The sequence below is a fragment of the Oreochromis aureus genome, linkage group 7, assembly GCF_013358895.1.
Source record: "Oreochromis aureus strain Israel breed Guangdong linkage group 7, ZZ_aureus, whole genome shotgun sequence".
NCBI lineage: Eukaryota > Metazoa > Chordata > Actinopteri > Cichliformes > Cichlidae > Oreochromis > Oreochromis aureus.
The window spans coordinates 8,682,712-8,710,403 of record NC_052948.1 but is presented as its reverse complement, the minus strand read 5'-3'; the positions used below and the strand labels follow the sequence as shown (position 1 = coordinate 8,710,403).

At 42.1% G+C, this 27,692-nt stretch overlaps 3 protein-coding genes across 5 annotated transcripts; 2 read left to right on the top strand and 1 right to left on the bottom strand.

The window, feature by feature from the left end:
* Positions 1–1,149: 1,149 nt before the first annotated feature.
* Positions 1,150–8,387, top strand: prr5a (proline rich 5a (renal)). Of its 2 annotated transcripts, XM_031737264.2 has the most exons (11): positions 1,150–1,398; positions 2,556–2,686; positions 4,961–5,086; positions 5,171–5,251; positions 5,716–5,764; positions 5,884–5,941; positions 6,034–6,125; positions 6,211–6,351; positions 6,800–6,935; positions 7,030–7,302; positions 7,389–8,387. In XM_031737264.2, exons 2-11 carry the CDS (start codon positions 2,556–2,558, stop codon positions 7,682–7,684), a joined length of 1,383 nt encoding a protein of 460 aa, XP_031593124.1. In that variant the 5' UTR covers positions 1,150–1,398; the 3' UTR covers positions 7,685–8,387. The 2 variants fall into 2 exon arrangements, with proteins under 2 accessions (XP_031593124.1, XP_031593126.1); XM_031737266.2 differs by lacking the exons at positions 1,150–1,398; positions 2,556–2,686 and having other exon boundaries at positions 4,325–5,086.
* A 1,200-nt stretch (positions 8,388–9,587) lies between these two features.
* On the top strand, positions 9,588–13,090 carry tmem60 (transmembrane protein 60). 2 transcript variants are annotated; one of them, XM_031737337.2, is made up of 3 exons: positions 9,588–9,646; positions 9,748–9,804; positions 10,024–13,090. In XM_031737337.2, exon 3 carries the CDS (start codon positions 10,120–10,122, stop codon positions 10,522–10,524), a length of 405 nt encoding a protein of 134 aa, XP_031593197.1. In that variant the 5' UTR covers positions 9,588–9,646; positions 9,748–9,804; positions 10,024–10,119; the 3' UTR covers positions 10,525–13,090. The 2 variants fall into 2 exon arrangements, with proteins under 2 accessions (XP_031593197.1, XP_031593198.1); XM_031737338.2 differs by having other exon boundaries at positions 9,633–9,659.
* LOC116318264 (lysine-specific demethylase RSBN1L-like) lies at positions 12,292–26,645 on the bottom strand. Its single transcript, XM_039615038.1, has 8 exons — positions 26,134–26,645; positions 25,743–25,868; positions 24,674–25,347; positions 18,120–18,257; positions 17,846–17,988; positions 17,581–17,748; positions 17,168–17,279; positions 12,292–14,809 (listed from the first exon to the last, which is right to left on the bottom strand). Exons 1-8 carry the CDS (start codon positions 26,621–26,623, stop codon positions 13,124–13,126), a joined length of 3,537 nt encoding a protein of 1,178 aa, XP_039470972.1. The 5' UTR covers positions 26,624–26,645; the 3' UTR covers positions 12,292–13,123.
* Between the last annotated feature and the right edge of the window lie 1,047 nt (positions 26,646–27,692).

Below are 27,692 nucleotides of genomic sequence, written 5' to 3'. Positions count from 1 at the left end.
CTTGTCTGGTTTGTGTGCTTTGTGAACTGTTTATCTATAATGATTCCAAGCTTTAAAATAAATAATCAAATGGCTACAATAGCACTGTAGGCAAAACAGCTTTATAACAAAATAAAAAACATAATGCAAGCCTCAGAACTCAATCGGCTATCATGGACACACAAAACCTGCATATAACAGCATGCAAACCGCATGCAAGCGGTTAAACAGGTTTGGATTCTGCACAGGGAACATTTTCCGTTCTCCAAACTTCTATTTCAGCAAACTCTGATCCACAGACACTAAAGTGACCTCAGAGGAGATCTGCAAAAGAATGTAAGAAGCTATGAAAGATTTGATTAATGCAATTAAATTTTTAACAGAAGCTAAAGTTTTTGCATTTGTTGTTTAGTCTTCCTTGTGCAGTGAATTAAATATCTGCAAGATAAATATTTGCATGCAAGAAGGATCTCTACCTGTTTTCCCTGTTTTAGCTGGAATAGCAGGCTGATCAGGCTGGTCTGTGTTTGCACTAAATCTCGTGGGATTGTATGGGAGAATACAATCTCCCTTTTATTAACAATCTGAGCTAAACGCACCGTGTTATAACGCACCTCTTTGATCCAACAAGAGCCATTTTTCTGTCACATGTATAGGAGTGCCAGGATTTTTGCAAAGCAGGCAGAAAACTAAATTTATTCCTTACAGTTTCTCACAAGACTGCCCCCACACCCCCACCCTTATTTTTAAACATCTCATCCACGGAAAAGGGGGATTATCCGGAGAACACACGCATCTGCACTCACAGATGGTAAGGCTCCCCTTGTGTGAAACTGTGTGGATTTGGGTCAGAGCTGGAAACTGTGTGTTTACTATCTTCTGTTTATGGCCATATTGCAAAGCGAGGCCTTTCTCACCACTGACTGCACACCTGTGCACTGCAGTGTTAGCACACTGTTTGCGTATTAGTGTCTCCCCCGGTTTGTGTGTTAATTCTTAAAGTCTGCGTCTTAATAATAATAAAATTAGCCCTCCGGAATTAAACTCTGCCATTATTCTTATTTCCCATTGGAGTTATCCCCTCTCGCTTACATACAGCTATAACCACGGACGCGCGTCCACGTGCTGCTCGTGGCCGCGTCCACGCGTCCAGGTTTCGCGTTTGCATCTCGTCAAAACAAAGCGGGGGCGAGCCGGAGCGAGCAAGCGGCAGTTCTTGCTTCTGGCTTCTTACTGAATGAGTCCCCGCAGGTCGGACCTTTCCACCGCCCGCCCGCACCCCGATGCCCGTGAGGGTGCGCAGACAGGCGGCTAACAGAACAGGAGGCAGCCGCTGATGAACCCGGAGAGTAAACAGTTCCCCTCAGCACTACATGACCGTTTCATCTCAGCAGGAGCTACACGACAGGATCAGGAACGGTGAGTGCGGGCTACAGTGGGCGGGCAGAGGCGCATGACATACGGCAACTTTGTGGCCATTATGATACAGTTTTTATCCAAAGGTGGACCAAACGCAGCATCTGCGTGTGCTTGTTACACGGTGGCTTTGTTTACCGGGGCACTTTGCTTCATTGTGTTCTGCGCACAGGTTTTTAAAAACATAAAACATCCACGTACGCACGACTGGCGGTGCATTCCTCCCAGTAGGATAAACGTGGACTGTTGATTGCGTGTCTGGCCGATTGAATGGCCGTATGATGTCGAATGGCTCAGCTCGGAATCACGGGGAGAGATCCATAGAGCAGAAAAGAAATGTATGTTCTTACGGATAATTTTTATTTATTTTTTAAGAGGCATCGATCTGATTGTAATCGCCCCTAAAAGACAAGCCAAGGAGGAGGAGGGGTGAACAAAAGCAGAAATGCCCAGACTGGCGTGGCATGGCATTCCGGGTAGACAGTGAGCAGCCAGCGCTGCTGACTCAGATGTGATCTTACTCTAATTAAACTGCAGGCCCGGTTCTTCTGAAAACACACGAGGCACCCCCCTCTCTTTGTGCTTTACATGTTGAGGCTAGTGTTGGCTCTTTTGTCTGTAGAGTGACAACCCAGACTGCTGTTCTCCCCTCTGACCAGGGGATGGTGCTTTACTTTGTACAGTACGTTTCTATGGGGAGACACCCAAACTGAGAGCAACTGTAACGCTTTTACAGGAATAACTGGCGCAGACTGATGCGTGTACACACATGCACTTCTCTTTTCTCTTTCCTCTGATGCAATGCGTGTGTAAACCCTGCAGGTCAGCCCAGCTTTGATTGCAAAACACTCCTCTCTGGTTTTGAACTGACAGTCAGGTAGAGAATAAAGAAATAGAAAGCACTCATTGTGAGGAAGTCTCAGATGTGGGGTTTGATTTTTATCCTATGCCCCTTTGACCGTGAATTTCGCTTTACTGTGTTGTGTCTCTTATACCGCTTTAATGTTCCCTGCTTGATTCGCTCTCTCAAAGTAAAGGGCGGAGGAGGCTCATGACTGCACTTGAGACATTTTTCATCGATGCCTCACACAGCTCCTTGATCCAATTTTAATCCCTCCTGCTAGCCTTTGTTGACATTTCCACTTTTACGCAAACTTCAGATGCTTGATGGACTGCGGCGGAGGCACGCCTCCCGGCCCTCCCCTCGACCCCTGTCGCTCAACTTCAGCACCTTCTCGCCCCCTCCTCCGAGCCCGGATTTGGACAGCAGCAATGAGCATCCAATCAGGAGGTGAGTCTCAGTTCCTGGGCTTAGCATTTCACAGCGTGCAGCCTCCTGGAAAATGCATGAAATATTTATAAGCATTTACAAAAAGAAAAAAGAAATCACACCATGTCTGTCCCAGAAGATTTCATTAACCAGCTGAAACACATGCTGGTCTAATGGTAATGATGTCCTGGTGGGTTGTTTGATTGACTCATTTCCTCATGTATGGACACCTCATTCGTTTGTGCGCTCTGCTTTCCATGTTTTCTGTGTTCATGTGTGTGGGTGTGAAAGGGGGGGGGGGCTCTGTTGTTTACTGCTCTGTTGTCAGCAGAGAGTTTCAGGACTGCGTGGGTTTGAACTCATCATTTCTTCTTTTTTACCAGGTCTTCCTAAAAATATGCAAACAGTGTTTTCTGTCTCTCTCTCTCTCTCTCTCTCTCTCTCTTTTTACACTTTTAGGATATTTTAGATTGATGAATGTGTTAAAACATGCACTTAAATTTTAGGTATACTCGAATTACATTAGGATTTTCCGGAATTGTGCCTCTTAAAGGGGCAGTTCACCCAGAGCTGGTACTTGTGACAGCATTACAAGATGGAAACATCAGTGTTTCCCTTCACTGAGCTGTAATCATAATGTGCAGCACACGTGCTTCCTTTGCTGGCAGGTGTAGTTCCTACATGAAACTGCTCACACTGAGGTTTGTGGATTTTTTTTTTTGGAGGGTGGTAACAGATGATTTCTAACTTAGAGACGCTAAAACCTTCAGTTGTGGTGAGAAGTTTACAAACACTCATCATGGACATGAATGTCACAGTAATTTTAGAATTTTAATTTCTTTGAACTTTTCTAGGTTGGAATGATTGTACAGCATACATCTTTAAGGACTTTTGGATTTTCTCTAAGGCAAAAAGTGTACATACACACTCAAATACATGTATACTCCCCCACTAATATTTGATTAAATGTCTCTTAACAAGTTGCACCTTGACCAGATGCTTTTGGTAGCGGTCAACAACCTTCTGGCATAACAATGGCTGGATATTAGATCACTCTTATTAGCAGAATTCGTATAATTCATTTAAACTGGTTGATTACCACTACCACTGCCAGTACCACTGGCAGCAAACCAACCCCGGAGCATGATGCTATCACCACCATGCTTGACAGCTATTTCTGTGTTTAGGTTTAAAAACTTAAGCTTTACTCCTCCAAACATGTTGTGATTAATTATAACAACTAACAGGAAGTTAACAGGCCTTGGCTTTTTTAAAGTTAAAAAACACTGTAGAAACTTTAGCACCACTTATTAAAAATTTAAGGGAATATATGTAGATTTCTGACCCTGATTAGAAAAAAATCCAAAATAAATTCAAACTTGTGCATGCATTCCTTGTTTTTTGATAAGATGCAATCACCCCCCATATCTTCATATCTTTATATGTTCATATCTCTGCAGTAAGCTAATCAAATCCTCTCTGTAGCTGCATATTTAGCTTCAGTGTTTAAAAATATGATATCAATCTTCTCATCTGACCCCACAGCAAAAAAAAAAAGAAAAAAGAAGAAGATAAGAAATCTAATATTGGTCAAGTTCCTGTCTCACATGTTGTGCTACTTTTTACTCTTTTTATCCTGCAGCACTCGCCACCAGCTGTGGGAGAGCAGGAAAATCCTCTTTATTGTTCTGTATTGTGTCCGTCCTTCCTATCGCTGTTTCTGCTGTTGTTTAAAAGCTGGACGACTTCCTCCTCCACCTCATCTGCGTACAGTAACATGCACAAAGCCCTGGCTGCCTACCATGCAGTTCCTTCTGGTATCTGTGCTCTGCATAAATATTTGTTTGCATCAATAGCTGTATTGTACCGACAGAGAGCCTGGGAGGGAGGAAGAGTTTGCACGCCCCCCCCCCCCTCCATCCGAGTGTGTGCGTGCTATTGTTTTTTGCTGTTCTGAGACGGGCAGTGCAGCGACACTGTGGCCCACCTCTCGGCTGGGCTCCACCCATCCTGCTCTTAATGTGCTGCTTCCATCTCACCATGCATCATTCTGTCCTTTATCTCTCCTCCTCTATCATTGGTTGCTCTTTGTATTGTCATTGTGCTTGTTATGTTTTGGTTTTTTTCCTGTGCATACTCTCTCCTTTTATGTTCTCCTCCCTTCCTCCTACTGCTGCCTCCTCGTGTTTCCTCTCTGTGTGTCTCTGTATGTGTCGGCTCATCGGCTGACCTTCTTTCTCTCCCGTCCTGTACTTAGAATACTCTGTCTCTCTCCCTTTACATTTGCCTCATGAGGACTCTGCACCGGCTGAAGTTGATGAGCTCTCCCAGCCTCAGTGAGCTGGGGAAGAGTGAGAAAAGTTCGCCGGAGGAGCGAGGGGAGAAGCAGAAGAGGGCAGGAGCTAACGCCACCTGGAACAGGTACACCAGATATGACAAAGGTAGTGTTTTAATGTGTGTGGAGATTCTTAATTTACACCAGCTCATGTGTGTTTTATGTTGCAGCATCCATAATGCTGTGATAGCAGTCTTCCAAAAGAAGGGCTTGGCGGATAATGAACTTTACGTCCTTAATGAGGGTGTCCGGTGAGTGTAAACAGCCACACTCACCCACTCACTGACTCACTCACTCGCACACAAACACTGCGCTCAGAAAACTTCCTTATTTTAGACCATTGATGTCATTTTGTGCTATAATCGTTGTAATTACCGTGTGTGCTGTATGTGTTGACTGAATGTTTTCTCGTGAACGGGTTTGTTTGTGTGTGTAGTGTGCAGCATGTAGGCTCAGGGAGTCATGTGGTCATGCCAGATATCTCATTATCTTTCTGAACCAGACCCATCGCTTGTATCCGCTTCCATTATAGCTAGGTAAACATATTTCTAGAAAAGTCACGAGGAGGTTGACACATTATTCTATAACTACACAGACGGATCTGAACACAACATGGCTGCCAAGCACTGTTTTTACAAAGTTATAAACACATAATTAGCCCAACACTACTTATTATCTTTCTAACTGTATTTATTCATTTGTCCCTTTTCCTCAGACATCTTTTAAAGACTGAGCTGGGGTCCTTCTTCACAGAATACCTTCAGGTAATGCACCTTAAATAAAACAGGACATTTATTTCAGATGTATTAAATTCAGAGCTCTTTGAGACAGGAATTGGAGAGCAGTTCTACAGTGATTCATAATTACTGGCTTCTTTTCACAGAATCAGCTGCTAACGAAAGGCATGGTCATCCTGCGGGACAAAATAAGATTCTATGAAGGTATGCAGTCTTGAAATGAATTAATAAATAGAAAGTAGCGTATCTCACTGGAAATCAGATTATTTGAGCATGTTCCTTTGGGATCCATGCAGGTCAGAAGTTACTTGACTCTCTGGCAGAGACCTGGGACTTCTTCTTCTGTGATGTTCTCTCAATGCTGCAGGCCATCTTCCACCCAGTTCAGGTAGGCGAGCATCTCAAGAGTCTGATCTCCGTCTTAACCCTTTATTGAATCGATGCTCAGTCTGTCTGCTGTTTTTTGGGTGCAGGGTAAGGAGCCTTCTGTCCGACAGCTCGCCCTGCTGCACTTCAGGAACACCATAGTGCTCAGCGTAAAGCTGGAGGACGCCCTGTCTCGCCCGCGGGCCCGTGTGCCTCCCTCTGTTACACAAATGCTGCTCATCCTACAGGTAGGCCTGCAGGCATCAAGCCAAGCTCATGGCTTTCTTATCTGCTGCTCAGCACCGAGTCTGAGTTTGTCTCCAAACACCTGCTGTTGTGCATTTTTGGCCCAGCTTGTTTCTAACATTAATGATAAGGTTTAATTGTATTGCATTATTCTGAAGGTGTTCATGAAGATAAAAAAGTACTACACTGCTGTTGTTTCTGAGTAAATTACTTTTAGCTTGGCGTATCTTCATAAAATTTACTGATTATTAGTTGATCTGCTGGTTATTTATTGTGACATACTGTGTTAATGCGTTAGTTTTTAGTCATGCAATCCAAACATTATTCAAACAAATATATATTTTTATTGTCATACAATTTTTTCCTCTTCTAAACTTAAGCACCAGCAGCCCACAGGGGTGATCTGTGAGTATGATGGTGCTTAATATAAAATTTAATGCGTGTGTTTAGGGGGTCCATGAGCCACGTGGTGTGACTGAGGAATATCTGAGGTTGGAGTCACTGATTCAGAAGGTAGTCTCGCCCTACTTGGGCACCCATGGGCTTTACTCTGGAGATGATGCTGAAGCTCACTGCAGTGTTCTGGGTGAGGCAGAAGCAGGATAAAAATAACAGTTTTCAGGGTTGAAGGGTTGGTGAAGCTTAATAACGTCTTCCCATCTTTCCCTCTTGTGTTTCAGAGAAGCCTTGGGGCTGGTCCAAGTCAGCGGATCAACCGTCTAAAACCCCCGTGGTACGATCAAAGAGCTACAATGTTCCTTTGCTGCTGACCCCAGTGGCTGAGTATGACCCAGATGCCAACTCGGCTGGCAGTGGAGGAATTCGGCGTCACTCGGCCTGCGAGATTATATCGTGCCTGGAGGAGCAAGGACTGGCCTATGCTGACCTGGCCTCAGGATCAGAACTGTCTGGCTCCTCCTCCAACAGACTGTGTGTGGGCTCTCAGTTCAACGGTACGACTCTAGTCCTCAATGTGTTGATTATTATGAAGCATCATTATATGCTAAACCTTAATAATCCAGTATCATCTCCTTCATAGGTATAGTACAAGCTGGAGCCAGTGCCATGGACTTGCCTCGGCTGTCTCCCTCCATCCTCCCGCTTCATTCCTCAGGAGCTCTCCATGGCACCGAGGCCACAACAACAATGACTGATCTCAGTAAGGGAGCATCCTCTACGCCGCCCAGTGAATCATCCAGCCCTGAAACCATAATTGGACAAGTGCTAGAGTCTGCAGACTCAGGCCCAGACGGGATATTTATTGATTTCCCATCTCACTCCTCAGAGGCGATGGGGCTCAGCCTCAGCCACGAGAGCAGGCAGAGCACTGTGTAACTGTGGTTGCCTTTAGGGATGCACCCCCCTCATTCTGGAGGCAAGAAATCGTACATTTCAAATGGGTACCATCTTACTGTTTAGCTTTGGGTTTTTTGCTGAAGTATGATAAGTTTCCCTGACTAGTTCCTTCCAAGTGCTTTCACTGAAGAATGAAATTTTCATTCTTAAAAACAAGAAAAACACGATTGTTAAATAAGTGGTACTGTTATTAAAGGACTCGAGGATGCATCTGATGGTACTTCACATTTTCACTGTTATCAACAAAAAATCTCTTAAAAAGACTACAATGAGCAATGAATTGATGATTATGAACAAGTGCTCCATTGTTTTTTGAACATATCAGTAAGCCACACACTTGGACTGCAACATTCCTTATTTCTTTTGTTTGCATTTCTACTTTTATGCACTATGGAAGTGTTGGCTTATATTGTATCTAAAGTGAAACCACAGAGCAGTCTCATCATTTCATAGCTACCATTGATTCACATCTTTTAGACTGTTATTTTGAAATATTACCTTAAAAACTGCATAAAAAGTTTAGTTAAATAATAAATTAATGTTTTAAAAAGTTTTTACCCCCGACGTTATACATTTACCACCATGTTTGCTGTTGCAGAAAAGTGTTGCTCCTATAACGTCTCTGCTGTAAATTGGTTTTAAAGACTTGGGTCTAGGAATAAATGAGCTTAGGTGAGAGTCACACCCAGACTGATACACTGTTTATTTTCTCCATGGGTTTTTTTCAACAATAAGAAAAATAATAAAACTGTGGAGTGTTATCAGGCTTATCCGTTTCCCCACAGAGGTGCTCTTGAGTAAGAGTAAAATTTGAAATGATAAGGATTTTCTTACCTCTGCGGAGGAGAAAGCTGCCACGGTTACCTAGAGAAACCTTTCATACACAATCCATTTCGTGGATTTGCTTTGTAAATGTGTAATGTCGAACAGTTTTATATTTTCTGCCGGGTAGTAATGAGCTCCTCTGCTCTCATGCGTCAGCAGCGCTCGTAGAGTCTTTTCAGCGCAAACATCAGTGTGACGGCATTTTGGCGAACAGGACAATGTTTATTGTTTACATTTGACAAAGATATGAAGATTTTGACTGAATGTTGTCTCACACACTGTATTTTGCACCACCACTACCTTGTAAATAAAACTGCATTGTTTTTGTTTTTATTTTTATTTTCAGAAGCTGTAAAGTGAGCATTTACCTTGAAAAGAACTTAAATTTTAATAAGGGCTTTTTAACTGAATCTTTTTCAATGATGTTTTACCTCAAGCGTTTTGTACTTTACTTTTTTGACAATCTATGATGTCTCTGGAGTTGTACTTTGTATTAATTTGTAATACTAGCCCAGTAAAAGAGAAATAAATGCATTTGAGGAATATATATATATATATATATATAAAAAAAAAACACGGTGCACCTTCTTCTGTTTTAAAAAAGCATTTTATTAGAAATAAATGTCTGCCCTGCCTTTGTACAGCACATATGTTGGTTTTATGAAGGGGGGTCTGCAGCCGAAGCTGGATTATTATTTATTTATTTATTTTTGTTTAGCAAAAAACAAACAAACAAAAAAGACTAGGAAGAACACATTATTTCCATTTTATATTTATATGTGTGAAATGCTGAAGTCAGTCAGCTTTCGTTTTATTGTTAACTCCCCTCGGGTTAATCTTAGAACTATTAAATCCTTTCAGCTACACCATGTGATCTTTATCAGCACAGCAGATGGTGTTTGCTGAGTTGCTGGAGGGAAGAAATCAAGTAAGTGGACCTTTAAAAAAAAAAAAAAAAAAAAAAAAAAAATCAAGGATTTGTTTGGTTAGATCCCCACTAGGTTGCTATGACTGGGTGAAGCCCCAATCCAAAAACACGGTTTTGTTTTGAAAAGGATAAACGTCATTTTATTGAGGACGTGCCCTTGTTTTGAAAGGACTAACCGGAAATGCAGGGTAACTGTCGGCTGTATGTAGCTGAAAGCTAACGTTTTGTCGCATTTCTTCGCCGCTGTTTTCAGTCTGTCTGATATTTTGATATTTGTCTTCGTTTGAAGAGTTTGTTGTTGAAACCTCGGGTTCAAGACATCGAACTGACTCTGCTGCTGAACTCGGTAAGACTGCGAACAGTGGGGTCAATTTTACAAGTTAGCTACAGCTTGCTAACATACATTAGCTTTATGTTTGCTCTAATGCTGAGTGGAAGTATCAGGAGATGGATTTCTATACAAGACCCGTGAGGGTCTGCTTCCTAGTGGGGGAGGTCTAGTTTTCAGTCATGTGTTTATAATTAAGGAGAGACGGGCCTGTGCTGTCTTCTGCTGTGTTTTCAGATCACCTTGACTGTGCTTCTCATCATCATCCTCCTCCTCACCTTCTTCAGTCTCTCTGGGTGTGGGTGACACTGGCTCTGTGCCAGTCCTCCACAGATGAAGATGTCCCTGGCCCAGCGAGTGCTCCTCTCATGGATATTTGCCCTGATCTTCTTGATCCTGCTGGTCCTCAAGCTGGACTCCAGAATCCACTGGAATTGGTTCCTAATCTTCCTCCCTATTTGGACCTTTGACAGCATCCTCATCCTCATGCTGATAGTGAAGATGGCAGGCCGCTGCAAGCCGGACTTTGACCCCAGGGAGGGTGAGCAGAGCTTGAAGAGGAGGCTGTGGTACCTAACAGCCCTGCTGCTAAAACTGGCCTTCTGCCTGACTCTGTGCTCCCGCTTGGAGGGGCACACAAAAGTGTGGATCAGTGTGGTCTGCATCCCTCTGTGGGTGCTGCTGGGTGGAGCACTGATAGAGCTGGGCTACAGCGTCTTCCACTATAGGAGGGACTGAAATTGCCAGAATGTGAACTTTTTTTTCGAAATACTCAGGCATCTGTGACGAAGGATACATCACTGAAGGAAGATGCTGACCTTTATTTAAAACACTGTTCCTTTGCTGTAAGTGCAGACTCACTGGGTTAGTGACATCTACACACTGGGGCATGTAGGCTCTGCTTCATCTTCACCTGCTTCAGGCGGCATCAGAGTGTCATTTTGTGACATGTTTTTGGACACGTGTTGCTGCCTTTTAGCTCATTTTTAGTCATTAATAAGGAATGGATTAAACTTAAGAGCCAGGTAAAAAGTATGGCTGATCAAACATGTGCTACACAAAACATTGATCTTAGCTTTTCTACATTAGCTGCACTCTGTCAGCAACAGTTTGAATGTAGATGAGAACTTCCCCCATCTGCTAATATTAAACGTCATTTGCACTGTACAAACTGCTGTAGACATCTTTTTGAAAGCCAGGAAAAAAAATTTCACTGTTCATCCTTTTGTTGGCTGCTTTACATCATGTTTGCAAACGAAATACCCAGGGAGATTTAAGAGTAAGTGCAACCTTTGCTGCAGGTCAGTATTTAAGTCTTTTGAGCCTTCATAGCAGGAAAAGGCTGAATTCCAGGATGCAGTGTGTTTGTGGTGTCTCTGGATGAAAAATTCATGATAGAATTTCATCATTTTTTAAAAATCCAGTCATCTCAGAGTGACTGAGATATCTACAGCTGATAAGTGAAGCCAATGTCGAAGTACGTTTAACCTGCATTCTTTTTAATGGCCACCAAGGGGTGATATCTATATCTGTGGTTTCAAGAGCACTTCCAGTGCTATACAAAGACTCTGTGAAAATGATTCTTAGACATAACCTGTTTCAGGTTATATTGAATAAAATTGTAAATTTTGGGCTGTCTATGTGAAAGAGATGTGGATTTTCTGGACACGCTCATTGGCTAACAACTTGTGATTGTGTGTGAGTCCTCCTCCTACTACACTAGCTATGTGTCACACTCTTATACACCTTTGTATCCTTTATTATAACTTCTCCAGCAAACCTATGCTCCAGATGCATTTTAGGAACCTAGAGATCCTGCAGCACAGTGTACTGATTTCCAGGTCAGGAGGGTGTATTAGATGAGAAAATAAAAATTAAAGTTAAGAAGGTACTGCTTCCTTATGCTCCAAGAAGTTAGGAGCATAAGAAGTTCTCATGTTTGATTTGGCATCGATTTTTCCTGATGTAACCCTTCAATTTAGGATTCATCCTGGACTACAACACCACAGTGCCACCTCTTCTAGGATCCAGTCAAGTTTGGCTCAACATAGAGTCAAAAGTCAACAGTGACTTATTTTTACGGTTTTTCTCTGGTGGGAGGGGCTTAGAGTTCACGCTCACAGCATATTTAGAATACATCCTGCCATAATCTGAGGTTTCTTTTTGCCTCTTCCTTTAGGGATCCCTACAGTGGATCATCTGCCTCCATCTCACCCTATCCCTAGCATCCTGTCCTCTCACACAAACTCTACTCATTTGTAATCCTGTCCTGGTCACTCCCAGTGAAAACATGAGCATCTTCACCTCTTCTCTTTATGTAGCAAAACCATCTCCAAACCACATATTTTAACAGGTCTAACTGCTATCTTAATATCCTTCTGCTCCACCCCCGCCTCCACACTCTTCTTTACCTGCCTTGTGCCCTGACTGTTGCTTTGCATGCTTGACCCAGTGGCCAGAAAGGCAAATGACTGTGACCTCATTGATACAAAACACAGGCGAGACTTTTAACGTTGACCAAGTCAATATTTTGAACCATTTATTGAGAGGTTCTGATCAGAGTATAAATCACACTACCAATTCTTAGGAAATAAAATGTATTTACAACAGAATTTTCACATACATCGGTTTCAAATAAAAACAGACAGTAAATGATATAAATAAGTTCTATGGAAAATAAAACCTGTCTTACAAAAAATATATGCAATTTCTGTATACATTTTCTCACATTGGTGCTAATAACATCTATACTGTACAGTTTTGGTACATACAGTATCATTTACAGCCCTGTGTGAGTCCAACAGTCCAGTCTGAAAACAACTACTTGCTCTGATATGGAGGTTTAAAAATAACAAACCTCCAAATCGGCATGAGCAACGATAAACAGATGATTTGAGAGAGATCCCAGGGATCTCCTTGATGTCTCAAACATTGAACATAGGTCGTTCTTACAGCAGGGGAGTACGGATGGTTGTTTTCAGACTGGCTAGACCAGTACCTAAAATAGGTGCTTTAAGAGCGAAGCTAAGTAGTGCACAGGCACTGACACAAGGGGTCACATAACATTTTATATAAAGCCTACGTACATCTGCTAACAAACGTGAAGTGAGCTACTTAGCTTACATTCTTAGACCTTGTTAAAATACCTGCAGAGCGCACCCTCATTTCACTGCGTCACAGGAGGTCTGGCAGTGTCAAAGCAGCTTTCGCTCACTTTTGTGGTATCTGAAGTAAGGATGCACTTTGAAATATTTTACCAAAGCCTTGGCGCAAGTTGTACAGTTAAAAAAAAAAAAAAAAAAAAAGGAAAAGAAAAGCAGACTAGACATCTAGACATTCATATTAAGAAGTCTTTCTGTGTTTGGGGTGTGTGTGTTTTCAGGGGCTGTTTTAATAAGTGCTGCTGTGGCGCGGTGTCCTGTAGCGCTGACCCGGGCTTGCCCGGCACAGAGTCCTTTACTTTTGGTCCTTTACAGGGCGCAACTGTCCGACTGTCAGATGCAGGCTTAGAAGAGGAGCCTCGAGAGTCACTGTGATGGTGGCTCTTGGGTCTACTGTCCGTGAAGGAAAGAGCCAAAGTTTGATGGGCCTCCATGGGTTTAAAAAGGTCAAAGGTGACGAGCGTCCGTGGTTGTTTGTGTTCTGGTTGGGCAGGACCAGAAGCAGGTTTCTTCTTCTCTTCTTTGCTGCTGACATCTCTGTCCTTCTTTACTTCTTTCTTAACCTGAACATTCGCAGGTTTGTGAGTCTTTCCGTCTTCTCTCCCTGATTTTCCCAGCGTGCTACTGTCTTTGCCCTCCCTGTGGCCGCTCTTCTCCTTCTTCCCATGGGAAGACTTGTGTTTATGCGTGCAGGAGTCTCGAGCCTCCTCTCTGTCTGGCCGTGGGTGAGCCGCAGCCGGCGTGCCTCCCCGGTCTTTGTCGTGCTCCTTCTCTCTCTTGACGTGGGGTTGCATTTTTGAGTCCCACTCCTTGGCCCACTTCTCGTCTCTCTGAGCTGACGGGTTGGTTGGGGCGGTTTTACCGCCCTCTCTCGTCCGTTCCTCTTCCTCTTTTTTCTTCATCTGCGGCAGTATCTGCGTCGTTGTGCAACCCTCTCGTCCTCCCTCAGTCTTAACTTTCTCCTGCTCTCTCACCCGGTCCTTCTCTCGCTCTCTGTCTTTCCCCCTGTCTTTTTTATCCTTTTCCTTCTCTTTACTCCTGTCCTTTTCCTTCCTCTCCTTCTCTTTCACCCTCTCCTTTTCATCCTTCTCTCTTCTGCCTTTATCCTTCTCCTTTTTGATTTGGGGTGCGTTATAAGTGCTCAGTATACTCTCTTTACTTTTCTCTTTCAGGCCCTGTCCTGATGTTTTGTGCTGCCTCTCTTCTTCCACATCACTTTCCTTCCTAATCTGCTGTGATGGCTTTGAAGGGGCACTATCCGCTCTGTTGCCCTCCTCGTGGTCCATCTGCAGTGTCTGACATGTGTCTGCAGCTCCTTTGCCTTCCTCTTTTACATCTTCCTCAGCTTGAGGTTCCATTAGTGTGGGACTGAGTGCAGATTCATCTCTTTCTTTCTTGACTAAAGGTAGTGACAGTGCCGCTGACAACTCCTTCACGTCAGCTCTGTTCTCTCGCTCTTCCTCGTTGAAAATCTGTGTCGGAGTGTCTGAGGGTGGCCCCTCCCATTTCCCCGTGTCCTCCTCATCCTCCAGCTTTGTCACTGCCTTTACAGCAAGGTCACACTCAGTCGCTTCTACCTCCTCCTCTTCCTCCTCTTTTTTAATATGGCATGTTACTTCTCTTGGGGAACACGTCTCCTCTTCCTTCACCTCCTCCTCGTCGTCCTCCTTCTCTTCATGTTGGTGATACTGTTTAAGTCGGATATGCCAGGCCAGACTGCAGACAGCAGACACCGTCTTGAACTGGTGGACAACTCCTCTGGGGATGAAGTAGATGTCATTGTGGTAGAGTTGGATACGGGCGTATCGGATCCCCTCCCTCCTGAGCTGGTTTAGCTTGGCGTCATCGATCCACTGCACGCACTGTGAAGGCAAGGACAGGAGCACACGACATTCAACAACTCCTCAGAGAGAGTGAAAACATGCCTGCGGTGATAGTAGATCTTTGTTTTCTTACACTTAAAGCAGGATTAGACACTCTTTTTGAAAGTTTTTTAAAAAGAAAAACAACAGTTTTTAATTCTGTCATAACAAATATATTAGAATATATTTGCTTTTAACACAACCAGGAGAAACAGCATGATTAGAAACACACTCTTCAATTTTCACTTACAAATGAAGTGTTAGGGTTTTAAATATGGTCTCAACAACCAGAGTGTGCAAATATTCACGAACAGTTCTGCTGGTGTGCACAGGGGTGAGGGGAGTTAGTCCCACCTCACACATCCCATTTTCAGGAACCGGAATTTTGGAAGAGCTTGTTATCTAAAAATGAAGCAAACTCATTGATTTGTTTTGCTGTTAATTTGGTCAACTGAAGCAAATCATGAGAGCTTCTTGATGAACAATCACGTGGAAATAACTTGCTATGAACTTATTTGGGTGAACGATCACTGATGCAGTTTTTGGTCTAGTTGCCAAACCGTTAAAGGTGGAGAGAAGAGCAACACCCTGCCTTTCATCTGCCCATTGCCAGAGCTGACACGTCACATGCAGAAGAGGAAAACATTAGACTCCACAATGTGCAACTGAAGGCTGTAACGCCAACAAAATACCTGCCAGCAGCTCAATATTTAAGATTCACAATGCCAGAGCTAAGTTTAGTACCCTGTGAGTGTTAGTTTTCTGTTAATTTAAGTTAATTTTTAGCTTTAGAGTAACACTCATGGGCATAGTGAGTGTCTTATCAGCAGTATCCACTTTAGTCGCCTGCACACTTTTGTTTTTTAAGTTTGGCAGCTTATAAAAGCCTAGTTTTAGGTTCTATAATTTTGAGTAATGCATCCCATCTGATAGAAAGCTTTTTGTCATTTTCAGTGTTTTTTTCAGCACACAGCTGACAAGGAGGCACCGTCACACAATAAAAAGCCAACAGAGAGCTATGAACTGTTTCCCCTCCGCTGTGGGTGAGACTTATTGATGCTCAGTGTCCATTAGCGCAAGATCTGAATTGTGCTTTACAGGTTAATCATTTATGGAGTTAAATTCTCCCAGAGGAAGACCACTGAAATAGCAAATTAAAACATTTACATTTGCCCCTGGGAGGGAAAAATTGGTGATATTCCAAAAAGCCAGCATATAGGGCTGCACGATTTTGCATAAAATGAGAATCACGATTTTTTTGCTTAGAATTGAGATCACGATTCTCTCACGATTTTCTTTTCCAATATAAATATTTATTGCACTTATTAACTGCACATCAACTTCGTAACAGTTGAGACTGAACATAAAAACAATAAATGTCTCACTTGTCTACTCTTACGTACAAACCTTAAAATACTTTTAACTCAGTAATTTCTTTGTGCCTGCGGGAGTTCGTCGGGTATGGGGAAGCGCTGTATAAGTTTCCCGTTATTGATGTTTGGGTGGTTGACCAGGACGGATTTTCTCCTGTCACTTTCTTGGCCTTTACAGCTTCGTCATACTGCACTTTATGGTGATGTTTAAGGTGGTTATACAAATTCGTAGTGTTAGCTTGCGGTGCTGCTACTATGGCAAACAGCTTGCAAATGATATCTTTTTGACTCTCATCGTCTTCTTTGAAACCAAAAAACTTCCACACGGAGGAATGAGAACCTTTTCTTGGAATTAATGTTACAGTGGGGTTGTCATTCTCACCGCCATCAGCGAGCTTTTCCTCTGCGCTCATTGTGTTTTCTCCCCTCAGGCAGTTTCGCGCTCTCCGTTGTTTTTTCCCTGCCAGCTGGCTTCTGTATCACGTGGTATAAGGCTCCGCCCTTGTCATTTGTTGAGCAGGAAGAGTGAGCGCTTGTTTTCATGCAGATTATGTCCCGGATCATCTTTTTTTTCTTTTTTTTTTTAAAATCGTTGTCATTTGGAAATGAGATCGCACATAAGTATGAATTGAGATCGCGATTTTCTAACGTTTAATTGTGCAGCCCTACCAGCATATGTGTTTTATAGCCCAACACAACCAAGTCTGACTGCTGTTCAGTGCAGAACAGGTAGTGCACTCTGTATTTATCAGACCTTTTAAATTACTGCTGCTGATTTTATGAGCTATACGTTTGCTGAAAGATAAGGGCTTGATAGCTGCAAATATAGGCAACCTATTAATTATTATTTTTTATCATTTTAAAATGTATATTTGCACACTTTTTAAAGAAGGCGTGACCTGAGAGACAAAAAAAAAAAAAAAAATTTAAAAATCAATTTTTGTCTGGCATGTACTCCTAGACACTGTTAAAAACACCGACCCACCTGAGAGAGCGGGGGTTCGTGGAGATCCAGCTGTAGCCTCATAACCACATCTGGAAAATCTCCTGCGTGGAAACACACAACGTCTTTGGTGATCCGCGCAGGAGTGTCGCTGCTGTAAAGAATACACACAACGTTTGCTGATTAGAGATTGATCACAAAGAAAAAGAAGCAAAAGCTACTCTAGACATATTATTATATAATATCATGATATTTGGAGTTAACAGCACATCAATAATAAGCTGACCTTGGCTGTAAATGTCAGTATTTTACATTGCCTGTCTTGACTGCTGCCATTTTACCTTCATAAAATTTGTAACCATCTCTGTTAGTCTAATATACAATACTAAGCTGTTCTTATACAGATGTTTAAGTGATAAGCTTAAAAACATAAGAAGATGTCACTTTGAACTCACTCCTCTCCACAGCGCACAGCCTTCAGCACACCGACAGCTGCGGTAGTTTGCCTCTCAAAGCCCTGACCGATGTGGTCAGCGTGAGCTCTCGTCCGGTCCTCAAACAGCATCTCTCTGGGTTCACTGGTTCTAGGAAGGTACTGCAGGTTCTTTATCTCATTGGTGGACCTGAAATATGTTTATTTACAAGAGTCACAACAAATTCGAGATGTGCAGGTACCCCTAAAAGATAAATGCAGCTGCTTTAAAGACAGGGCGAACACACCTTTTCCTTTTGAAAGGCGATTTTGGCATGTCTGCCATAGGTATCATCTGTTCTCCAGGTCTGACCCACATGATGGGGCCGTCGTCACTCTCTGTGGGGCTTTGAAGCCGCAGACTGGAGAAGGTTCCCCAGGGCAGGGTCCGCTGCACAAACACAGGACGAGAAACGTCGGGTTACATAATGCCTCGCAGCACTTCACAGGCAGAAGTTAAACACATGTTGACACGCCACTGATTCCAGTGGTGTGGACAAATACAGACGCAAGCACACAAACCTCCAGGAAAGGAGACTTCTCTAACATGCTGATGAACTCGGGAAAGTAGTCTCCAACCTCTTCATCCACAGCTCCGACCAGACTGACCTGCCGCATGGCCCCAGCTCGGTACGTTCCCTGGGAATATGTCCGCTTCACCTGCAGGAGGCGCCGCAGAGGACACAGATTAGACCCAGCAGGTAATGACAAATCTAAACGTTAACCTGACATGCTGTTTTACTGCTGCACGAGATGCTTTTAAAACATTATATACACCTTTTATAGGCATGTTCATCTAGCAGCTGAGGCTAGCACAGTCTATGCATTCGTAACATAAATGAAGGAACCCTTCCACTTCACCTGCCCTTAATAAAGCCCTCATTAAGAGGACAAACAGTCTGACAAAGACTTAAAAATCTGTAACACAAAGAAAAATGCATGGAGCAGACATGATGACGTACAGCACTTCATAAAGCTTTATCATTTGTCACAATCTGCCACAAGGCTGTTTGTTTCCTTCCTGCATCGTAATGTACCGCAAGTACTTCTAATTTTAACCTCTAACTAATCATTACGGGTTTGTAGTGATAAGGTTTTAATGATAACACATTGCATTAACAAAAGATCCAACTGGATTCATCTTGGTGGAAATTTTAGAGCAGAAGATTTGTTTATTTAGTAAACATATGTCAGAATATGTCAACAGACCATAAACAGATGATGTTTATGTGATAAATACATTACACAGAGATAGTACAGGTAATCTCCCAACACACTTTCACACAAAGAGTTTAAGTTTTGTTTGTTTGAGACAGCCAAACAGCGATAGCACTAATTTTCTATTGTAGGGGGGCTTTTTTAACCAAAATGTAATTTGTTCTGTCACAACAAAGTCGGCGCTTTCTGGGTTTTCTCTACATGATTTTTGTAACAAACAATCTCTTTTTTCTGCATTTGATGCTGTTCTTTGTTAGTGGATTTATTTTCCTGCTGTATTTCATTATTACTGATAACTACTGTAATACTTAAGGACACTAAAAATGCACTCATTGGCCACTTTAATAGGTACACCTCACTAGTACCAGGTTGGACCTCCTTTTGGCTTCAAAACTGCTTTAGGTTTTGGAACAAGGGGCTGGAAACGTTCATCAGATTTTGGTCTATATTGATATGATAGCATCACACAGCTGCTGCAGATTTATTGGCTGCATTTCCCAAAGGTGCTCTACTGGATTAAGATCCATGGAGGCCATTTGAGTACAGTGAATCCATTGTAATGTTCAGGCATCAGATGGGTACACTGTGGTCATAAAGGCATGGACATTGTCATTAACAATACTCAGGTTAACCAAGAATTTAAAAAATGCTTAGTTACTACTAAGGAGACCAAAATGTGCCAAGAACCTTCTAAACCCTAAAGACGGTTTTGTGGGAAAATCCCAGAAGATCAGCAATTTCCAGTGAGCACATCTGGCACCAAGAACGACGACACATTCAAAGTCACAGAAATCACCTTTGTCTGTGTAGCTTCTCAGTCATCCAGGTCATGGTAATCTAAGGATCTTGGAAAGAAAAGCAACTGGACTTCTTTAAGTTTCTTGAAGACATTTAACCTCTCATCCGAGAAGCTTCTTTAGTAAATCATCTCCCTTCTCCATTTTGATGCCCACTTTGAACTTCAGCAGGTCATCCCGACCATGTCAACGAGCTTAAATGCAACGAGTTACTGGCATGTGGTTAGATATTTACAATACTTGATAGCTGAACGTTTACCTAAAGTGTGTATACACAGGGTTTTTTATGCATAGAAAGTTTTTACCCAGAGCTGAAGGAAAATCAGCTGCATGGTGATAAATTAATTATTTAAAGTTATTTTGTTAATTGGAATATTATTCACTGAACCACAAAAGTCATTCTGCTTATCAGACAGTTAAAAATGGCAGGACACTCCATAGATTTCTATCAAATAATAAAACAAATTCAACGCCTTTAACTCCACAGGAGCTAATCTTGCATACAGGTGTAGTTAACCACCAAATGGCCATGAACCAGGAAAAACTGCGTTTACATAAAGAGAAAGACAGTTAAACATCCTTCAAGGGCTGAATAACAGCGTTAGAAATTACAATCAATTAACGCAGCCCTGCGGTTTCAATGTCGAGGCGCAAACCATTAACTAAATGACCCTAGTTTGTAACCAGCAAAGGACTTTTCACCCATTTCCTGTCATCTCTCCTCTGCTGTTGTTTTACCGACCACAGAAAATAAATGAAAATACATAAAACAGCATATTATAGAAGTACATCTCCATGCATCACACCACAAAGCGGAGATGTGATAACAGAGGGAACAGGAGTTAGACGATTTGAGTTTTTATTCGTTTACAGGTAAATGTGTTAAATGTTTTAAAAAAATGTTCAGCATAATGTGCAAAGATTTGCAATGAGGCAGCGTGTAATAGCAAAACAGACCAAATGTTCCCCTAAAAGATGTTTTCACCAGCCAAAACCATCTCCACTAAAACCTTCAAGAATCTGTATTCCATTTTTCTTTTGTTAAAAGATTTTTATGCATTTTTCACTTTGTTAACTATGTAAAATGATTTGAACCCAGAATAAGTCACATCAGAAACAGTGATCTGAAACGGATTCCTAAAGTGTGAACTGTAGACCCACGTCTACTCGGTCTGTGACACAAAGCACTCTGAAGTCAAGCCGTGCAATAAAACACGTGCAATACTACAATCCGTTACTCCCACATGTGAGCTTAGCGTCTGGAGAAACTCCGACATGTCTGACAGCGACACGGCCACGAGTACATCGCTCACTTTACTCACGGGGGCTTCATCAATCTCACTGTGCCATAAATACAACGACAATAAAGGCTTCCTATTCTATTATAGTCAGCTGAAAGCATTTTTAATAGTATGTAAGAAAAAAAAGTCACCTACACAGTTCACTAGAAAAGAGCTCTCATTATTCCTATTTTCAAATCAGGGGGAGAAAACAGCTTCTCATTTCCAATTTTCATTTCTAATTTCCACAGAGGTAGCAGCTCAACAATTACTGACACATTCAGAGGATAATAATCTAATTAAATAAATGTTATGGCTAAAAGGGAGAGTAGTAAAATAGTAAGAAACCGTATCATTCAAGATCTTAAAGCATTTGAAGGCGATCTGTGTGTGACGTGGCTTAATTATTACTGCTCAAAGCGGGGCTTAAACCTACATCTTGAGACACTAAAGCAGGTACTGCACAAGGATACATTCTTAGACCTTTTAGCTTCTATATTAATGACATTAATGTGTGTAACACAGGTAATAGATTACAAACACATGCTGACACTTCAGTTTTATTTGCATGGCTACAGTCAAACTAACAAATTGCTTGGACCAGGAGGTACACTGCTTACAAACACTGTTTCTTTGTGTTTCCAGTAACAAACACAATGGAGTCATCTTGGTTTAACAATGGACGAATGCATAAAAAAAAAATTAAATTAAATCTGAGCAGCACTGCTAAGAGCTGGTAAGCAGGTTTAGAGACTGGCTTCACCATATTGTATAACCTCCCAGCCTCGGGGATCTGCCTCTTATCAAACCACTTACATCTTTCTCTAATCACGCTACCAAAGTTTGACCAAGAAACCAAAGGCATTTCATTACTGCAATATTTCTTAAGCTATAATTTTCTCTGTTTTATTAATTTCACGAATTACTCCAATACCAAAATAAAGGCTGGAGGACAAAAGTGCCCACAATACATTGTTGCACAGTTTTAACACAGTTTTACAACTGACCCCACTGAGGTAATATAACATGTATCAATTTACTGTCAGTAATATGTATCCTTTAGAGATTTAAGACATTCAGAAAGTTTCAACTCATCTTAAATGATGGCTAAAGAGGAACCAGATCTGTGATCATTAACTTTATGCTGATATGCGTTATATTTAATGCTGCATGCTTGCATATTTATTAGTCGCTCTGTGTTTTCTTACTGTACTGTGAACTTTCATGTTGTAATTTGTTGTGCAGGCTACATTGTTGCACGTGTCACTTCCAGACATATATATCTTAGACAAAATCTTTCTTTTTTTTGCCATAATATTATAAACAATGCATTCTCTCCTCTTTTACTCAGTTTCTCTGAGGATTTTTTGGATTGATTTCTGATGAATAAAATCCATGTTAGAGTGAAAAATGTTTTTTTCTGCATACCATTTTCACATAGCTGTCAACTTAAATACATGATTTAGTTTTCTTCAACCACTAGATTGGTTCTTTGGGTCTGAAAACTAGTTTTTAGCTTAGGTAGCTTCCATTTTTGTGCTTCAGATAACATTATGCGCTTACAAATTTAAAATAAAAACATACCAAAGGTGTTTTTATCTCTAGTCTTTGTTAATTTGGTCAAATTTGACAAAACGATTAGCATCAGGAGATGTCTGTGCATATATTTACTGAGGCTGGCGTGTCTGCATGGCTGAGAGTCAGCTGGTGGTGTGTTTGTGTTGTGCACCCTTCTTAACTTTTTACATCGTGCCTAAACTAGCACTAAACTAATAAAAGCTCAGTGGAGATGAGAGAACCCACAGTGGAAACAAACTTGAAATAAACTGAATTGAAAACATGAATGGATGAATGTATAATTATATAAATTAATCCAAAATATAAAGCTACAGCATGAAGCCTTGGCAATCAGAGGCTTTCCAAGCTGGTATTGCAGAGTGGATCAACATCTCAAGGTACTTTTCTGCATTGATAGGTCTGTGTTTACAAGATCCCCAACACCATGACAAAGCCTCCCTCCACCATGTATGCATGGCTGTAGATACTCGCTGTTGTACATCTCGCCGCCTCCGTACATATGAGCCAAAAGTCTGGCATACCTCAGAGGCTTTTCTCCAAAGTTTTCAGCTTTGGGAATCACGTTGTTCCAAAAATACAATTTTACACCTGTCAAACTGTGTTATCTTTGACATTTCAAAATTTGAGAAAATTTCTCATTTGATTCAACTAAAAAGACCTTCAGAAACCACGGAGAACTATTGCTCAAGAGCACTTTAAAGATTACAAGAAAATCTGGCTCCTTTAAAGCAAAATACAAAGAAGTGGGGGCTGGCTCAATATTTTTGCACAATACTTTGTGATAACTCTGTTCCAGGATCCATATCATAAAGCAACATTAATCCCAAAGGAGATAAATCGGGAAAATCTGCTGACAGTTGCACAAAGTTTGGTTTTAGTGAGTCTAGCAACAGGATGAAATGCACCATCTGCCTTATGTTAAAGTCATGATGCCAGACAAGCAGAAGCAATATCTGATTACAAAGCACTTGGAATATCAGTCCAATCGAGAAAGAGAGAGCGAGGGAGAGAGAGCCCTTGGAATAATTTTCTTCCCAGCGAGGGGTCTCTGGCATGAATAATTTTTATTTTTCTTGACCTAAATTGATTCCCCAAAATTCTGCAAGCATGTTAAACGGATGGCTGAATATGAGCTGTGGGTGAGGTGTCTGCTGGATGTCCTTTATCTCATGATTTCTTCACTAAGACGCTGTCAGTAAAAACAGATGCAGACCGATTACTGATAAAATAAAAACTTAGGTCTTGGCACTTCTTCAGACACCTGAACCTCAAATTATGAGTTAATTTATTCATGGGCCATGTTTTAAACGAGCAATTCATCCTGAAAATCACACATACATATTTTTTTTTGCTCTGGTCTGTAGTGCTTGGAGATATGTTTGGAGATATCTGCCTTGAATATAATGAAATGGAAATCGCCTAACTGAGCAAAGACTATTCTCAGCAATTTCTTGTAGGAACCTGATCTTGTTGTTGCTACCATGAAATTCTGGCCATGGGTAGGTGGACACTTCTTATGCAAAGTGATGCAGCTTACAAGTTAACACTTTAAAAACAAAACAGTTCCCATATGAAACTTTTTTTTTTGACTGACTGTAGAAAATACTCAAGCGTAGCTCCGATTTACAACAAATGCTGCACAAAAAATGTCTCTGATCTGTTTACATCTTGTCAATTTTGAATCATCTGAGTAAAAAGGAATCTAGAACAAAACCAAAAGCAAACCTGTTAAGTAAACTGATAACAACATGACCTATGAACTCCTGAAATTCGGCCAGAAGAAAGCGAAAGCTAAGAATTGTGTTTACCTGACACCTCAGGAAAAATACAAGTATCTGAAACACTGCTATAACCTTTTTATTTTCCTGTTCTCTTCAAGCACATGAACTGAAGGTGCGAGTCCACCTGAAGGTGTCCTTGAAGAGGTTTTCAAGACACACACCATTCGTGCTCACAGCTCAATGAGACCACTTGAAGACAGAAACACTGTGACAGCACGAGTCCCAAAAACCTCTACCCGGTAACAGTGCAGACAAAGACTGTTGATGTGGCGTTTCAGCCTGTCACTGTTTGAGTCTGAGCTGCTCACGCCTCCAGACTACAAAGTGACACTTTACAGTATCAAAGCAGACACTTGAGCATCCTCTCCTTTTCATGCTTTCCAGCACAGAAACTAAAATTAAAAACCAAAACTCATTCTCACCTGAGAATGGAAGTTGGCCATGGTGGTCGTCTCTATGTCCTTCTTCCCGAGCACCTCCATTTTCACTGGTGCGTTGGGGAACTTGTAGGAGAAGTAGTCCAGGAAGTCTGGGAGGTAGGATGCCGCTCCGTGGATGATTCCCATCACGAAACACGCTGCCTGGGCCTCGTCCTCACTGAACGACAGGGTCACAAATTCATCGGCGAAGCGCTGCATCTCTGCTGGAGAAAGGCAGGCCAGCTCCTCGTTGTAGGCGTGCACCACATACGCACCTCCGTTGGCCTGCTGCTCAATGTGAATCAGACGTCCAAACTCCAGGCCAGCCATGCCTGGGGCCGGGCTGCAGTGCAGCGGGGAGTTGTAGCTGAGCCTCTCCCTGACCATGGAGGAGATGGAGGTGGAGGTAGCCGCAGAAACAGCAGCATCCTGGTGGTGTTGTGCGGCACTGTGGTTGAGACTGCTGCTGTCGCTGTTCACGTTAATCCGATTGAGCAGCTCCGGCAGACCCAGGGACACCCCTGAACACACAGTCTGGCACGAGCGGTGGTACATTTTGGGTCTGCCTTGCCTCTCCTTTGTCCGCTCGCCATCTTTGTGCTTCTTTTTCTTCTTCTTCTTGAGCTTCTTCAGAAGGAGGTCTTCCTCCGAACCAGCCTTGGGCTTCTCCTTACACTCTGTCATACAGACAAGATCGTGTTTAAAATGACAAGCAGCTTTTGCAGCCTGTAATCTCAAGCTAAACTGATATTACAAGTAAAGTTTACTTTGAAACAGCTGATCTGTTGACAACTCTTCAAATGTGAGCTCATTTGCTCTGCTGTGTTATATTTCCATGTTTCTACATTGAATTTATGACATTTACTTCCTTTTAAAACAGAAAACGCTTCCAAAATTCTGGCATAATATCTAAAACAATGCATCTAATCACACGGAAGCCACCTGCTTTTACATTTGAAATACAAAACATGTTTAAGGGCTTGAAATAACTTGAAATTATACCCCCCAAAACAATCAGTGCTGTAGTCTCTCACTTTCAGCTCCACTGCCCAGTGCGGGATTTTATTCCTACCTTTCTGCGGAGAAACCACTTCTCCGTTTTCTCTGGCAATCTCGTGGACAGGTGGCAGTTTGTGATTTTTCCACTCTTTATTCTTGTCCTTCTTCTTCTCCCGGTCTTTCTCCTTCACCTGGTGATCTGAGGAGGGGAAACGAGAGAGGACAGCGAGGTGAAATGCTGCTGCATCCATGCTGGTAGACATAAGTGACGGACAAACAGCTCCACGTGTGTGTTTATATATCACCATCTGGGCCCAATAAACACTGGGCCCGACCTACAGTAAATTATGTAATAATGTCTAAAATGTGTTTTTATGTCAGTACTGCTTCGCGGGTGGGTTCTAATTTGCCCATAAAGTGTGTGAGCGCGGTTCAAACAGGGCAGCCCGGCTGGGCTCTCCTACCTCTCTGTAGCATTTTCACGTCGCCGTTCTCGGGCTTTGTATGGCAGCTAGCTGGGCTCACTCTCTCCACAGCAGCGCTCGGGCTCTGCTGCGCTCCGCTGCTCTTCTCCTTCTCCTTGTGTCGCTTCTCTTTCGCCTTTTTTACTTTGTGGGGCGACGCGAGGAAGTTGCTGATTTTGAATATTTTCCGGACAGGGGTGGTGGGCACCGCGACGGCGGTGGAGTGGCTCGCCTTGGCCGGGCCGAAACTCCATTTCGCTGGGCTCCCACAACTCTGCTTCCCGTTGTGTTTTTCCCCTGCGCACACCTCTCCGTTCAGTTTCCTGTGCTTCAGGCCCTTCTCCTCCACCCGGACCTTCTTTGGGGGCGGTGGGAAAATGTCGCTGGAAGACTGCGGACGACTCTCCGGCGGTCGCTTAGCTATCAGGGGTTTAGGGGAATTTGTTTTGCTGTTTGCTGCGAAATGCATGGAGTCCACGGACTCGGCCATCTTGGAAGTTTCTATTTTTTACGGTCAGACGTAACTGGTGCGTGAGAGACAGGCCGGGGGCGGGGCTTAGCGGGTTACGTAGGACGGAAGGAGATGAGAGCGCAGCAGACGGTAGTGTGTTTACGGGCTGCGGGACAACACTGCAGTGAGTGGAGGAGGGCCGCTGACAGAGGCGGCTTTATGGGCTTAATAATGTCACAGTGTTCTGCTTTGCTGGGCTGGACTATCAGCTTTACTCCTCCAACACGGGTGGAAAGGGTCGCAACTACCTTCATCCCACCGAAGAAAGAATTCAGTCATTTTTCAGTTACCTATTATCAGAGGACAATGCAGCAGCCCCCAGTCTATCCGAGGAGCCAAGAAAAAATATTTTATTGTAATTTTTTTTTAAAGTACTCTGGAGCAATAGCTCCCCAGGCTTACTACTACTACCAAGGTCATTATAGCTAACTACAAGTAAATTAAAAACCAGGAGTGAAAAATTTAGTTTTTAGATAGATAAAATAAATATAAATACTAACTCTTTGAGAAAAAAATAAATAAAAAATATTTAAAAATATTAAAAATTAAAACTAACTGAAACTAATTTGCAAACTTAAAATAAATTAAAAATAATATCCAAAAAATCCTTAGCCTAAGTGTTTGTTACTTTGTTGTTATCTGTGCTCAATATACAATAATAATTAATGGAGACTTGAGAAACTAATAGAAACTAAACTAAACATTTTCAAAACATAAAAACTGAACTGAAACAAGGAAACCCAATATGAAAACTAACTGAAACTGAATTAAAAGCAAAAAGTCCAAATGAAATAAAAATAAAGACTAATTAGAAATTACAAAACTATAATAACCCTGACTACTACTACTACCACTACTATTAGTAGTATTACTATTACTATTAATAAAAACTTTAGTGTCAGTGCACGCAAAATAAAACAGATACAACAAAATTTACTCAGCTGTCATCTCAGTGTAAAACCCATAAAATAACCATTATAAATACCATCCAAGGAAAAAAGAGCCTTTCAAAGTTTTTCTGTGGACATTGGCTGCTTTTTCATTTTTT